At 40.8% G+C, this 14,466-nt stretch overlaps 1 protein-coding gene across 13 annotated transcripts in view; it reads right to left on the reverse strand.

Moving 5' to 3' along the window:
• LOC144686695 (RNA-binding motif, single-stranded-interacting protein 1-like) overlaps positions 1 to 14,466 on the reverse strand; it is a 637,597-nt gene that overhangs the window by 15,099 nt on the left and 608,032 nt on the right. For all 13 annotated transcript variants that reach the window (XM_078552250.1, XM_078552249.1, XM_078552248.1 and 10 more), the window contains 2 exons: positions 9,035 to 9,085; positions 1,381 to 1,491 (listed from right to left, as the gene is read on the reverse strand). In XM_078552250.1, the coding sequence (XP_078408376.1) occupies positions 1,381 to 1,491; positions 9,035 to 9,085 (162 nt within the window). The remainder of the gene's footprint in view (positions 1 to 1,380; positions 1,492 to 9,034; positions 9,086 to 14,466) is intronic.

Below are 14,466 nucleotides of genomic sequence, written 5' to 3' on the forward strand. Positions count from 1 at the left end.
TTCTGATTAGGCACTTTACAGCCTTCCGGACTTAACATTGAGTTCAACAACACAGCCATTTGTCACTTGTTTTTATGTTTTGCTTTCAGAGCACTGACCATTGTTCTGCTATTAACACATTCTGCTATCTTACCTTTATGCACTATCAGGACCTCCTTTAGTCTTTAACACTACCATTAACACTCCCTTTGTCCATAACATCTTTGTCAAATTTCTTGCTATCTTCTACCTATTCCTGACCTATTTTGCTCTATCTGCTCCACTCCCTCTTAAACAATATAAAATCCATCACATTTCTACTTCTCTTTAGCTCTGAACAAGAGTCATATGGACTCAAAATGTTAACTCTGTTGCTCTTTCCACAGATGCTGCCAGAACTGTTGAGTTTTTTTCCAGCATTTTCCATTTTTACCCCACTATCAGCATCCTGGGAGTTACCATTGACCATAGACTGAACTGGACCCGCCATATAAATATTGTGGCTACAAGAGTAGGTCAGAGGCTGGGAATTCTGCGGTGCTTCCTGACTCCCCAAAATGTATCCATCTACAAGGCACAATTAAGGAGTGTGATGGAATACCCCTCCAAGCCATACACCATCCTGAATCAGAGATTTATCACTATCCCTTCACTGTTGCCAAACCAAAATCCTAGAGCTCCCTTCCTAACAGCACTGTTGGTGTACCTACACCATATGGACTCCAGTGGGTCAAGAAGGCAGCTCTTCTCCTCCTTCTCAAGGTCAATTAGGGATGAGCAACAAATGCTAGCCTAGCAGCGATGCCCACATTCCATGAAAGAATTTTTAAAAAAACTTTGTGTGGGTGGATAAATTGAAATATATTTCATAAATAGGAGAACATTAAGAAACGATCTAACTGTGAAGTTTCACATAACAAAGGAACTGGTAAAGTACATAGGGAACAACTTTTCTTTCCAATAGGGGAAACCAGGGAGGGGTAAATAATCTTAAAATTCAAATTAATTACATTCAAAGTAAATTCAGAAAATAATCTTCAGTCAAAGGACGCACGAAAATTGCAGTGTCCCATAAAAGAGGGAGAATCATTTGAAACTTATCTTAAGATGCTTACTTGGTAAATTAGGACATTAAAGGAATTGTAGATAGAACAAGCAACTGGGATTAAAAGGATAAAGAGCTGTCATGGTTACTAAAATGGTGAAGAAGTTAATATCCTACTGCTGTTTCTGTGACTTGCATTTCTGGATCAAATAAATGTTGCAGGCCTGAAATGGCTCCACTTTGCAGCTCTGGATAGTAAGTTATTTCTGTACAATGCATGTTTCTTCTAAGATAAGCTTCCTTTAGGGAAATAGAGGTTAATAACTTGAATGACCCTGCTCTGGAACATTATGTACCGTTCCTGTGTTGCCTAATGAGAGGTGACTCATTTGCTGCGTCAGCGGGCTGAGCATTGATGTAGGCTGCATTGGCATAGGATGATCCATAGATGGCGACATTACTGCTCCCTAAATAAAAGAGAAAAACAATGCATTGAGGAAAATGGTATTTGGTTTGGTTATCACAACAGTAATTCCAATAGATATTACAAGTATGACACAAGTGACTAAACAACTGGTCACGTATTTTGCGGTGACTAGTAGAGATATTGGTTCCAAACTTCCAAATAGGGGAATTTAAGTTAGGGTCTCAACCCAAACGAGAACTCCTGCGTACAGATTCCAGTTCTGGGCCATCTTACATAGAGTAATTCATCATGGCATGTCACTAACGTTGACAATGAAGTATGCCCACTAATCATTTCACCCTACCTGATCTAAGTGGAGAAAGTATAATAAAAACTGTTTGAAATTTTGTGTTCATGAAATTAGTTATCATTAAGAGCTTTTGGTGCCTCTTTATCATTATTGTTTTTGGTGACTTTTTGTGCTCATGGCATGGCCTGATTCTCTCTCAAACCCAATCTCAAGACAGTGCATTTGTGACATTTGCATTCCTACGCTAGCTATCTGCATATCAGACATGAATAACAATTTGCAGTCTTCCAGTACCCATTATAGCATTTTATCCTGTGGGCTGTGTCATCAGGAAATGGATTCACTCAAAATTATTTCATGTAGGAAATTTACAGTTAGCAGAGAAGCTATATTGTCATGCCACCAGTCTGATAACATATTTATATGAAGACTTCAGAAATGAAAATACAGCAATGCCACTGCTGAAATTGAAGGTAAATAAGTCATCTCTTGTGTTGATGACCTTGAGTTGATTGCTAAAAAGGGGATTGAGGGCAGTCTTTGCAATTATTCCTTTTGGCTAAATAATCTAGCTTCTGCTTGGCATCTTTGCATAACAGCAACTCACCAGAGGAATGATCATAGAGACAACCCTGTTTCCCACTACTTTGTTTATTTACAAAGGGCACTATTACCCTTTGCATCCACATTATTATCATCATGAGAATGTCACTCATAATAGAAAGGTATAACGACAAAAACGTTTAGAAATGGTATGCGTTAGGAAGTTGCGTTCACTAAGTAGAATATTACACCATCAGCATATATATTCAATAGAATTTGAAGTGGCGAACCTCAATATTCTCAGATAGGTAGCAAAAATGTGGATACAAAATACAAATAAGAGAAAAAAAGAAAATTCTTCAGTTTTATTATACTGAGTAGCCACAGAAGGAATCGCAACCCCCACCACCCCTCCTGTAGCCTGGTTTGTCACGAGTATTACAGCTACTTCCTGGTAGAGCCATTGAAGATTTGTTCACTAAATTGGTCCCTGGGATGAGGGCGTTGTCCTATGATGAGAGGCTGAGTAAATTGGGCTTATATTCTCTGGAGTCTAGAGGAATAAGAGACAATCTCATTGAAAACTACAAAATTCTGAAGGGGCTTGATAGGATTGACACCGAGATTGTTTCTGCTGGTTGGTGAATCTAAAATTTAAGGGTATCATCTCAGGACAAGGAGCCAATCATTTAGGACTGAGATGAGGAGAAATTACTTGACTGAAATGTTGCCGAATCTTTGGAAATCTCTACCTCAGAGGGTTGGGATGCTCCATCGTTGAATTTAAGGCTGGGATAGACAGATTTTTGGTCTTTCAGGGAATCGAGGGACAGGGGGAGCGGGTGGGAACGTGGAGTTGAAGCCCAAGATCAGCCATGATTGCACTGAAGGGCGGAGTTGGTTTGATGGGCCATATGGTCACTCCCACTCCAATTTCTTGTGTTTTTGTCAGAGAGTGAAAGCAAAGAGAGTCTCTCCAGGACGATAACTGGAACTGCAAGAATGCAAGTGAACAGCTGATAAGGGAGGATGATTCTGTGTACCTGTAAACTGGCACATCGTACCCATTAGTCTACTACAGCTGGGTTAAAGGATTTGAGTTAAAAATGAGTATGTTCATAATTACTAAACATAAATCAAAAATGGTTAGAGTAATTTTAAAAATTTCTGTGCAATGAGAGGAGTCAGAATTAAGTGGTAGCAGCTGGTAGTGGTTCAAATACATTAGTAACTTTTGTACAAATATATAGGATGAGATTATAAACTGGCGATGGGCTTCCCACACCCTGCTGTAAATGTCGGGGGAGCGTCCACTTGCCCCATTTAAATTTTTCTGCTAATTGTTATGAGACACGACTTCTGTCCCCCTCCAGGAGGAAGTCCCACCTCATACAGCTGCTGGCCAGAGACTGGCATCTCTACAGTACCAGCAGCGCCACCTGGGGTGGTGGCTACTGCTGGTACGGTAGGAGGCCCAAGAGACAGAGCAACAGTAGATTCCTGGAACCCAGGCAAGTCCAGGAACTTACCAGTGGCTGGTAGGTAAGCCCCAGCCAAGTGGTTTGGGGGGCCTTTTGGACAGAGCCGGAGGGGTAGAGGGTGGACATGTGGGGGACATGAAAACTGTGGTGGGGGGGTGGGGGGCGGTGCTTAGAATGGGACTGGAGGCCTGCAAAGAAGGTAACCTTCCCCACTTTCACTAGCCAGCAGCTCCAGGGTCAAACCTTTCGGGCTGCATGTTGGGTGCAAGCCTCTCCAGCTGCCCATTAAAACTAGGTGACAGCAGGATCAGGGTCTAAAATGGGCATTAATTGCCCAATCAAGGGCCTCAACTGGGCCATGGGTGGGTGGTCCACCCGACATCTCCCTCGCTGCTCATATAAGTGCAGTGAGGACAGGGTGAATGGGCAGGCTGTCGTACGTTGCCAATGTCATGACACCCTATTTTACTGGTCCACTCGCCTGCTTTCCTGCTCATGGATGGCCTGTAAAATCCAGCCGATAATTTCCCTGACAAAAAATGTGTATAAGGTCAGCAAGGTGGTGCTCTTTCTAATTCTAAAATGTTATTGCTCATATAAATCTTTTGAGTGAACATACCCACTTTAACTCAATTTTTTTACTCCAACCACAATAGAAGCACAAGACCTGCCAAATTATTTGATACTCAAAATTATGCTTGAAAATACAAATATTTGATTAGCTATAACTGTAAGTTTACAAATAGACAAAGACACTTTGTTTGAAGGCCAGGATCTGTTAACTGTTGAGATGTAAAGTTTATATTCCTCGAAATGAAGAAAGGAAATTTACTATTACTGAAAAAAGGGACACGCTGTTGAAGTTTTTTGTCTTGGACTCATCAGGACAGATGCAAGAATGCCAAATTTCAAAGGGAACAACAGTTTACCCTGGAAGGGTAAGATGTCTCAAAAATCTGAGCAACAAGTGAAGCCAGCAGTAGCAACACAAGTGGTATTTTCCACTGACAGGATGCTGCCATCAAACGAAAAAGATGTTCTGCCTACCACACAAATAAGTAATGTGGTACATGAATTTCAATGCCAGTACGATGCCAGGTATGTAGGTTGTACATACCAACGATTGGCAGATCCTATCAAACAGTACGTCCCTTCTGTTGTTCACAATAGGCAGAGTACTGAGCATACTCAACCAGCCTGTGCTTGCAAAACTGATATCATAATATGTAACGTTAGATGAGATTCCATGATTGACAGCACTTGCTGAAAAATGTGCCAAGAATTACACTAACAGCCAATTTAAGATTATCGGTCAGGCTTGCAATGTGGCTCACTTATACTTACTAGAAGTTACATACATTAATAAGCAGGAACCTGTCCTCTATAGACAAAAGGAACATGTCCAGGCACTGCGCCTTTTTTTGAATTAAACAAAAGGTTGGGGGACAGTAGTTCCCTGGTGCATTCTCCATGGCAACTCCTCGACCAGAGTCGACTTGCCGACCAAGTAATGCCTTGTTCTCATGCAGTATAAATTGTTGCTCCCTTTGAAATTTGGCATTCTTGCATCTGTCAACTGCAGGGTGAAAAGCTTTGACAGCATTTCTCTTTTTTCCAAGCAATATTCAAGTTCTGTACTATAAAGGAAATTTATTTTGTATATGGCTAGTGTGACATAGGTTAAATTTACCTCCTCTAATACTAATGCTGATATTAAATGATTTATAGGCTGCGTATTTCTGAAATGCTGAATTTGCAGAAATAAGAATTCATTAGGTCACTACCAGCCTGATTATATAATTCTCTCTGCAGTACAAAGTGATTTTATTACTATAGCAGAACATTTTTAAATTATTCACCATGAAAAGCAAATATGGCTGAAAAGAAGCTGATTTAGCTAGTGAGTTTGAAATAAACGTGAGCAATTTGCTGACTGATTTAATTTCATATGGAAAGAGCAAGTGTTGCTTCGGAAAGAACTACTTTAAAAAATTTGACATATGCTCAGATTGATGTACATTAATAAATGTTCTGCTGATCCTCAGACATGTCTTCAATTCAGTCATCTTCAACTCCATCATACGCAATGCCAATTTTTGTTTTGCTTGTCTGTCATTTACGTAGCTCAGTGCACCCTGTGCAGTACTGGCTTTGTTAATTAGTATACAACATGTGGACCAAATAAAAATCTGCCACAAATCCCAGAAAAATGACAGCAAGACCGTGGCAAAATATGCCTTGAACTGTGTTTTTCTTTAACTCCAAAAAGGAAAGAGTAAATGGTACATCTCATTCAAATACAAATAGTGTCTTTAACATCATAAAATGTCCCAGGGTGCTTCACAGGAATGTTAGCAGGCAAAGTCTGATACTGAGCCACATAAAGGGATATTAGGGAAGATGACCAAAAGCTCAACCAAAGAGGTAGGTTTTATGAAGTGTTTTAAGGGAGGAAATGTAGAAAGAAGGACAGATAGAGAGGTAGAGTATTTCAAAGAAGGGATTCTAATGGCAGGGGCTTCGACTGCTAAAAGCACAGCTATCAATGGAGGGGGCAAAAGAAATCGAGGATGCAAACAGGTCAATTGGAGGAACACAGAATTCTTGTAGAGTTGTAGGGCCGGAGGAGATTAGAGAGATACAGAGTGGCGAGGCAATGGCGAGGATGAAAATATAAAATCTAAGGTTGCTGGGCCAGGAACCAATGTTGGTCAGTGGGCGCAGGTTGATGGGAGAACTAAGACTTGCTGCAAGTCAGGATATGGGCATCAGGCTTTTAACTGAGTTCAAGTTTACCAAGGGTGAAAGATAGGATGTAAGCCAGGAATAGTCAAGACTAAAGTTAACAATGGCATGGATAACTGTTTAAGCAGCTGGTGGGCTGAGGCAGGGCAGAGAGAAGCAATATTATGAAGGTGGAAGATAAAACAGCAGACCAGCAGTGTGAAATATTTAAGAATAAAATGCAAAATGTACAGACTAAAACATACCTGTCAGACATGAAGGATTTACAACAAAAGTTTCATAAGGAGGTTAGACCAAAAATTAAGTTCAAGATAGAGATATATGACAAGCATAGAAGTGAAACAAAAAGTAAGATTGGAAGAATTAAGAGAGAATATTTCAGCCAAAGACTGAGGATGATACCAAAAGCTTTTATAAGCACATCAAAAATAAAAAGAATTGTTAAGGAAGGAGATGTAGACCCCAAAGCTTAAAGGCAGCAATTTTACTGTAGAGAATAAACAAACAGCAAAAAGGAATGAATACCAATTTTTTTCTTGCAATGACAAAGTGGGAATGGAAAACTAAGAGGAATATAGACAGACATGATGCATGTCAGATGAACGGGTAAGTGCTTATAAATATGAAGTAGTAAATTTTGGGAAAAAGAAGAAAATGGAAACTATAAAACTCTCAAATGAAGTGGAAGAACAGAGAGTTAAGTATAAGAAAATATAGGGCTGCATCTTCCGATTGGAGAGCGGGGCGTGGGGCCCGCTTGCTAACGCGTAAAATGACGCGGGGTGACGTCAGGCAGGTGTCCCGACGTCACCTGCATCATTTACATTTTCAGGTCGGCGCGCGCCAACCTGTCAACTGCCACTTAAGGCCATTAATAAAGTAATTGAGGTAATCAATGGGCCTGCCCGCCCAATCTTAAGGTTGGCGGGCAGGCCGGGAGCCCAGGCAGGCTTCTGAAGAAACATGAAACCTCATCCATGGGCGGGATGAGATTTCATGAGGATATTAAAATTTTTCTGAAATTTGTAAATAAAAGAAATTGACATGTCCCAGCTCATGTGACAGTGGCACATGTGTGGGCATGTCAGTATTTTTTTTTTCTCATCTTTAACTAAACTTTCAAACCTGAGCCAATCTCCGAGGCAGCACTTTGCCTCAGGGAGATCTGTGCGCTCTTTCACATGCATGCGCGAAAGAGTGCACTCCAGGCTCAGGGAATCCCCCCCTGCAAAGGGAGCGCATAGCACTTTCTGGCGGACATCACGCTGGGTGGGCCTTAACTGGCCCGCCCACGTAAAATGGCAGCGCGCCCCCAATCGCCGGTGCCGATCAGACACCCGCCTGCTTGCGTCCACTCCCACACAACCCCCCTCAATAAGGGGGGTGAAGATCCTGCCCATAGATCTTCAAAAGCAGGATTGCAGATGGAAAAATGAATAAAAAAAGCAAATGAAATTCTGGGTTTTATACAGAGAGCCAAGGAAGTGATGATGGATGTGTTAATACATTGATTAGATTACTATGGGAGTATTGTGTGCAATTTTGGGCACCTCAAAGTAAAAATAAAATGTAAATTCACTTGGAAGATACCATGATGAGCTGCAAGTTAGGATGAAAAAAATAAGGCTGTATTTAATAAGAACGTTGGTTCAAAGGAGATCTAATTGAAATATTCTAAGTTTCAAAAATGTTTGAGTGGATAATTGCTGAAAAGGTATTAACAGGATGCAAATTCATGATTAGTACTAAAAGTGTACAAAAGGGTGATTAAAAAATTTAGTTTAGTTTAAGAGCTATTTTAGTAAGCAAGTGCCAATTATGATATTTAAGAGAATTAGAAAAACACTGCTTGCACCATTTCTGCTTAACCATCTGCAAGACATGCTACTGTCATGAGTTACAGATATGCCATGAACAAAAATAGTTTTCTATCGTCTATTGCAGCATCGTGGATGAAGTTTCCTAAAAAATGCGAAGGCCGCTTGGCCTTTTCGCCTGCCCACCAACCTTAATTGGATCCTTAATGGTCTTAATAGGATGTTTACATGTCGGCAGGTGGGCAGCCAACTTCGGCGTGTGCCCGCTGAACGAAACATCGCTACTGAGCACGATGATGTCGGGACGCACACCTGACATCATCGTGTGTCATTTTACGTGTCGGCGTGTCAGGCCCGCCCCCGCACACCAACTGGAAAGCTCTGCCCCATGTATTTTTGTGTCTGGTCTTGGGAAGGTCGACTTTTCAATACATTTGCATTGACCAGGAATTGCCTTGTGGCAAAGTTGACCTGAGCAGATCTTTCTCCTGCCATTAGGGGAGGAATTGCAAAGTTGCAAATGTGCCATTGCAGCAACTGCTCGTGAACAAGATTCATTCTTGCGCAGCAGCATTAAAGTCATGTTTAAAAAAAAGTTTGCCAAATACTCTGAAAAACAGTGCGAGTGAAATAGATGATTTACCAATCTAATCTATTATTCCCTACCAGGCGGAGATTAAACCTTTGTGCAAAAGATAGCCAACTTACAGCATGCTGCATAAGATAAGGTTGGTGTGGCATCCAGGAAGTACTTTGCACCTGCAACACAATTTTAAGAGTTCATCAAATTACATCAAGCAAAAAGGCAAACAATCCTCAGTCCTTGACAAACAACACTGCTATATTATATGGATGTTAGGGCCCATCATTAATAGGATGTGGGAAAAAGAGGCAAAGCATATGCCTGATAACATAAATCCACATTTCAAAACGTGCACTAACCTAAATATCAATATTCTAGAATTATTTATTAATGAATAGCAAGTAGGTTAAAAAGTCAGAACATACAAACACCTACCAAACCCATGACAACTACCATCTAGAATGACAAGGGCAGCAGATAGATGGAACACCACCAACTGGAAGCTCCCCTCCAAGCCACTCACCATCCTGACCTGGAAGTATATCGCCATTCCTTCACTGTTGCTGGGTCAAAATCCTGGAACTCCCTTCCTAACAGCACTGTTGGTGTACCTACATGGACTGCAGCAGCTCAAGAAGGCAGCTCACCACCACTTTCTCAAGGGCAACTAGAGACGGGCAATAAATGCTGGCCCAGCCAGTGAAGCCCACAACCCATGAATGAATTAAAAAAACTAATTAGGAGCAGGAGTAGGCCACTTGGCCCCTCAAGCCTGCTCCACCATTCAATAAGGTCATGGCTGATCTGATTGTGGCCTCAACTCCACATCCCGCTGACTCCTGATAACCTTTGACTCCCTTGTTAATCAAGAATCTATCTAACTCTGCCTTAAAAATATTCAATGATCCCGCCTCCACTGCTCTCCAGGAAGAGAGTTCACAACCCTCAAGAGAAAAACTTTCTCATCATCTCCATCTTAAATGGAAGACCCCTTATTTTTAAACTGTGTTGCCCAGTTCTAGTCTCTTCCACAAGGGGAAACATCCTTTCAGCATCCACCCTGTCAAATCCCCTGACGATCTTATATGTTTCAATAAGATCACCTCTCATTCTTTCAAACTCCAATGGATACAGGTCCAGCCTGTCCAACCTTTCCTCATAAGATACCCCCCCTTCATCATAGATATCAGTTGAGTCAACCTTATCTGAACTGCTTCTAATGCACTTATATCCTTTCTTAAATAAGGAGAACAAAACTGTGCACAGTAGTCCCGATGTGGTCTCACCAACGCCCTGTACAACTACAGCAAAACATCCCTACTTTTATATTCCATTCCCCTTGCAATAAATACCAACATTCCATTTGCCTTCCTAATCACTTGCTGTTGCTGCATACTAACTTTTTGTGATTCATGTACCAGGACACCGAGATCCCTCTGCACCTCAGAGTTCCGCAATCCCTCCATTTAAATAATATGCTGCTTTTCAATTCTTCCTACCAAGTGAACAAGCTCACATTTTCCCTCATTGTATTCCATCTGCCAAATGTTTTCCCACTCGCTTAACCTACGTCCCTTTGCAGACTCCTTACGTCCTCTTTATAATTTACTTTCCTACCTATCTTTGTGTCATCAGCAAATTTAGCAACCATACATATGATCCCTTCATCCAAGTCATTGGTATAAATTGTAAACAGTTGAGGCCCTAGCAAAGATCCCTTGGCATTCCACTCATCATATCTTGCCACTCCACTCATCATATCTTGCCAACCTAAAAATAGCCCATTTATGCCTCCTCTCTGTTTCCTGTTAGCTAACCAAATCTCTATCCATGCTAATATGCTACCCCCTACACCATGAGCACTTATTCTGTGTAGTAACCTTTGATGTGGCACCTTGTCAAATTTCTTCTGAAAATCTAAGCATAGCACATCCACAGGTTCTCCTTTATCCATGTTGCTTGTTTTTTCCTCAAAGATCACCAATAAATTAGTCAAACATGATTTCCCTTTCACAAAATGATGTTGACTCTGCCTGATTGCATTGAGGTTTAAGTGCCCTGCTATAATCTCCTTAATAACTGATTCCAGCAATCTCCCTTTGACAAATGTTAAACTAACTGGCCTGTAGTTTCCTGCTTTCTGTCTCCCTTCTCTCTTTCTTGAATAGAGGAGTCAGATTCACTATTTTCCAATCTGATAAGACCTTTCCAGAATTAGGGGAATTTTGGAAAATTTAAACCGATGCATCTACTATCTCAGCAGCTACTTCTTTTAAAGTCTTGGGATGAAATGCATCAGGACCTGAGGACTTGAAAACTTTTAGTTGTAACAATTTTCTCAGTACTCTTTCCCTGGTGATTGTAATTGTTTTAAGTTCCTCCCTCCCTTTCACCTCTTGATGAACTCTTTTTCTGGGATAAAAACAAAAAACTACTGCGGATGCTGGAAATCCAAAACGAAAACAGAATTACCTGGAAAAACTCAGCAGGTCTGGCAGCATCGGTGGAGAAGAAAAGATAAGTTCTATTGAAGGGTCATGTGGACTCAAAACATCGACTCTTTTCTTCTCCACCGATGCTGCCAGACCTGCTGAGTTTTTCCAGGTAATTCTGTTTTTGTTTTTTCTTTTTCTGGGATGTTATTTGTGTCCTCTATAGTGCATACAAAATATCTGTTCAATTATTCCGACATTTCCTTATTTTTCATTGTTAACTCCCCATTCTTACTCTCTAGAGGATCAAGTCACTATACATACTATTTTCCTTTTTTAAATAGGTGTAGGAACCCTTATTATCTGTTTTTACATTTCTAGCTAGTTTTCTCTCATACTCCAATTTCTCCCTCCTGATTAATCTTTTAGTCATTTTTGCTGTTCTTTATATTCTGCCCAATCCTCTGACCTGCCATTATCTTTGCAGAATTATATATCTTTTCTTTCAATTTGATACTATCTTTAACTTTCTTAGTTAGCCACAGGTGGCGCATTCATCCCTTAGAATCTTCCTTTCTCACCGGAATGTATCTTTTCTGAGTATTCTGAAATATCTTCTTAAATGACGACCATTGCATCTCTATTGACCTATCCCTTATGCTAATTGCCCAGTTCGCTTTAGCCAGCTCTGTTTTCATACCCTTAAAATTGCCCAAAACTTAGATCCACCCTTTCTTCCTCAAACTAAATGTCAAATTCAATCATATTATGGCCACTGCTACCTAGGGGCACCTTCACTATGAAGTCACTAATTTCTCCTGTCTCATTGCACATTACCAGATCTAGTATAGCCTGCTCTCTGGTTGGTGCTAGAATGTACTGTTCTAAGAAACTGTCCCAAAAACACTGAACTCATCATCCAAGCTACCTTTGCCAATCTGATTTGTCCAATCTAGATGTAGATTAAAATCACCCATGATTATCACCATACCTTTCTCACAAGCTCCTATTATTTCTTCTTGTATACACTGTCCTACAGTATGGTTACTGTTAGGGGGCTATAAACCATTCCCAAAGTGACTTATCTTTACTATTTCTCACCTCTAATCAAACTGATTCTATGTCTCGATCTCCAGAACTAAGGTCATCTCACTCTATTGTACCAATGTAATCTTTAATTAACAGAGCTACCGCGCCATCTTTTCTTAGCATCCTGTACTTCTGAAATGTCATGTACCCTTGAATATTCAGGTCCCAGTCTTTGTCATCCTGCAGCCATGTCTTTGTAATGGCTATCGTACCATACATATTTATTTCTATTAGTGCCATTAATTCATCTGTTTTGCTACAAATGCTACATGCATTCAGATACAGAGCCTTGAATTCTGTCTTTTTACTATTTTTGGAACCCCTTACCTGATGGTGCATTCTTAGGGTTTGTACACTCTGTCCCTTCCTGCCAGGCTCTGATCATCATTTCCCTTATTCCTAGCTTGCTCGCTTACCTTGTCTTCTTTATTTAATTTATCACATATTCCCAAACTTGATCCCCTGTCCCCACTATTTAGTTTAAAGCCCTCTCTACCACCCTAGTTATATGCTCACCAGAACACTCATCCCAGCACGGTTCACATGAAAGGTCATCAAGCTGAGTGTTAACTCAATTTCTCTTTCCATATATGCTACTTCACCAGGGTATTTGCAGCATTCTAGTTTTATTTTGAATTTTCATAATCTGAAATATTTTGCTTCTGTGGTTGTATTCATTCATCTGTTTATCTTGAACAGAAAAATTATCAAATTCACAGGAACAATTTTGTGCTTTTTTTTCATTTGTTAAGTTTTTCACCTTGCCTCCTCTTCTCAAAGTGTTGACTAGTTGCTGCTATATGGTTCATGGTGCTGGTTGTCTTCTAGCACTTCACCAAAGTAGGCATAATTCATGTGTGCACTTTGACAGCAAATGTGAACACTTTATTCAATGACACTTGAGTGTAATCTTATCCACATCCAAAATCCACACACGTGCACTTCCAACAGTGGTTATTGGATTGTGTTAGGAACTGGGAGTTTAACGCAGGGGCTTGCAGTCAACTGCATTGACTGCTGGATAGATTCAGATCAGCTAATTCAGATGGGGAACTGAACCTATTATCTTCCTACTTTGCATAGTTCAGCTACTGATTAGATTAACTCACTGAGCTAACAAGAGAGCCAACAATTTTTAAAATAATGAAAAGTAATTCTGAAGCATCCTTCAAATAATGATATTAACTCACATTTATATAACATGAGGGAATATAACTGAAGGAATTCTAGGGTTAATTTCTATCTAAAGTCTAGTCTTTCTTTAATTTAGTAATTAACTAAATGTTGCTGTTTGGGTTGGAAGGTGGCGAGTTTTAGGCCAGCTTTAAAACAGGGTTTATACAGGCTCTGCTTGCAGCTACAACTAGTTAATTAGATAACTGGCTTAAACAGGTTTTCAGAGGCTAGATTCAGAGAGTATAAAAACTGACTTTGTCTGCACCGGAGTGCTGTTTTGCGCTGCAGTAGAATGCTTAAGCTGGAGTTTGGTGACTGAGGGAGATCGGTGAGGAGGGAACGAGGTGATCCTTTGAGTACCGGGAGTATGGTCGGGTAAGTATTTACTACTTATAGTTTTTAAGGTCTTTTTAAGGTCTTATTTTGTGGTTCATCGTTTGTAAGGGCTATATTCTGTAACAACGAGGAGCAGGGAAGAAGGGCCTAGAGTAATTGATGTTATTTGATATTAAGTATCTTCCAAAAGGTTTAATTTAATTTAAAGGGGTAAGTCATGGCAGGAGAGCTCAAAGCCGTGGTGTGCTCCTCCTGCTCTATGTGGGAAGCCGGGAACATGTCCAGTGCCTGGGACCAGCATATGTGCGGGAAGTGTCTCCAGCTGCAGCTCCTGGAAGCCCAGGGTTCGGAGCTGGAGCGGCAGCTGGGGACACTGTGGAGCATCCGCGGGGCGGAGACTATCGTGGATAGCACGTATAGAGAGGTGGTCACACTGCAGGCTAAGAGTCCACAGGCAGGAAGGGAATGGGTGACCACCAAGTAGAGCAAGAGGACTAGGCAGGCAGTGCAGGAATCTCCTGTGG

The sequence above is a fragment of the Cetorhinus maximus genome, chromosome 11 (assembly GCF_964194155.1).
Source record: "Cetorhinus maximus chromosome 11, sCetMax3.hap1.1, whole genome shotgun sequence".
Taxonomy (NCBI): Eukaryota; Metazoa; Chordata; class Chondrichthyes; order Lamniformes; family Cetorhinidae; genus Cetorhinus; species Cetorhinus maximus.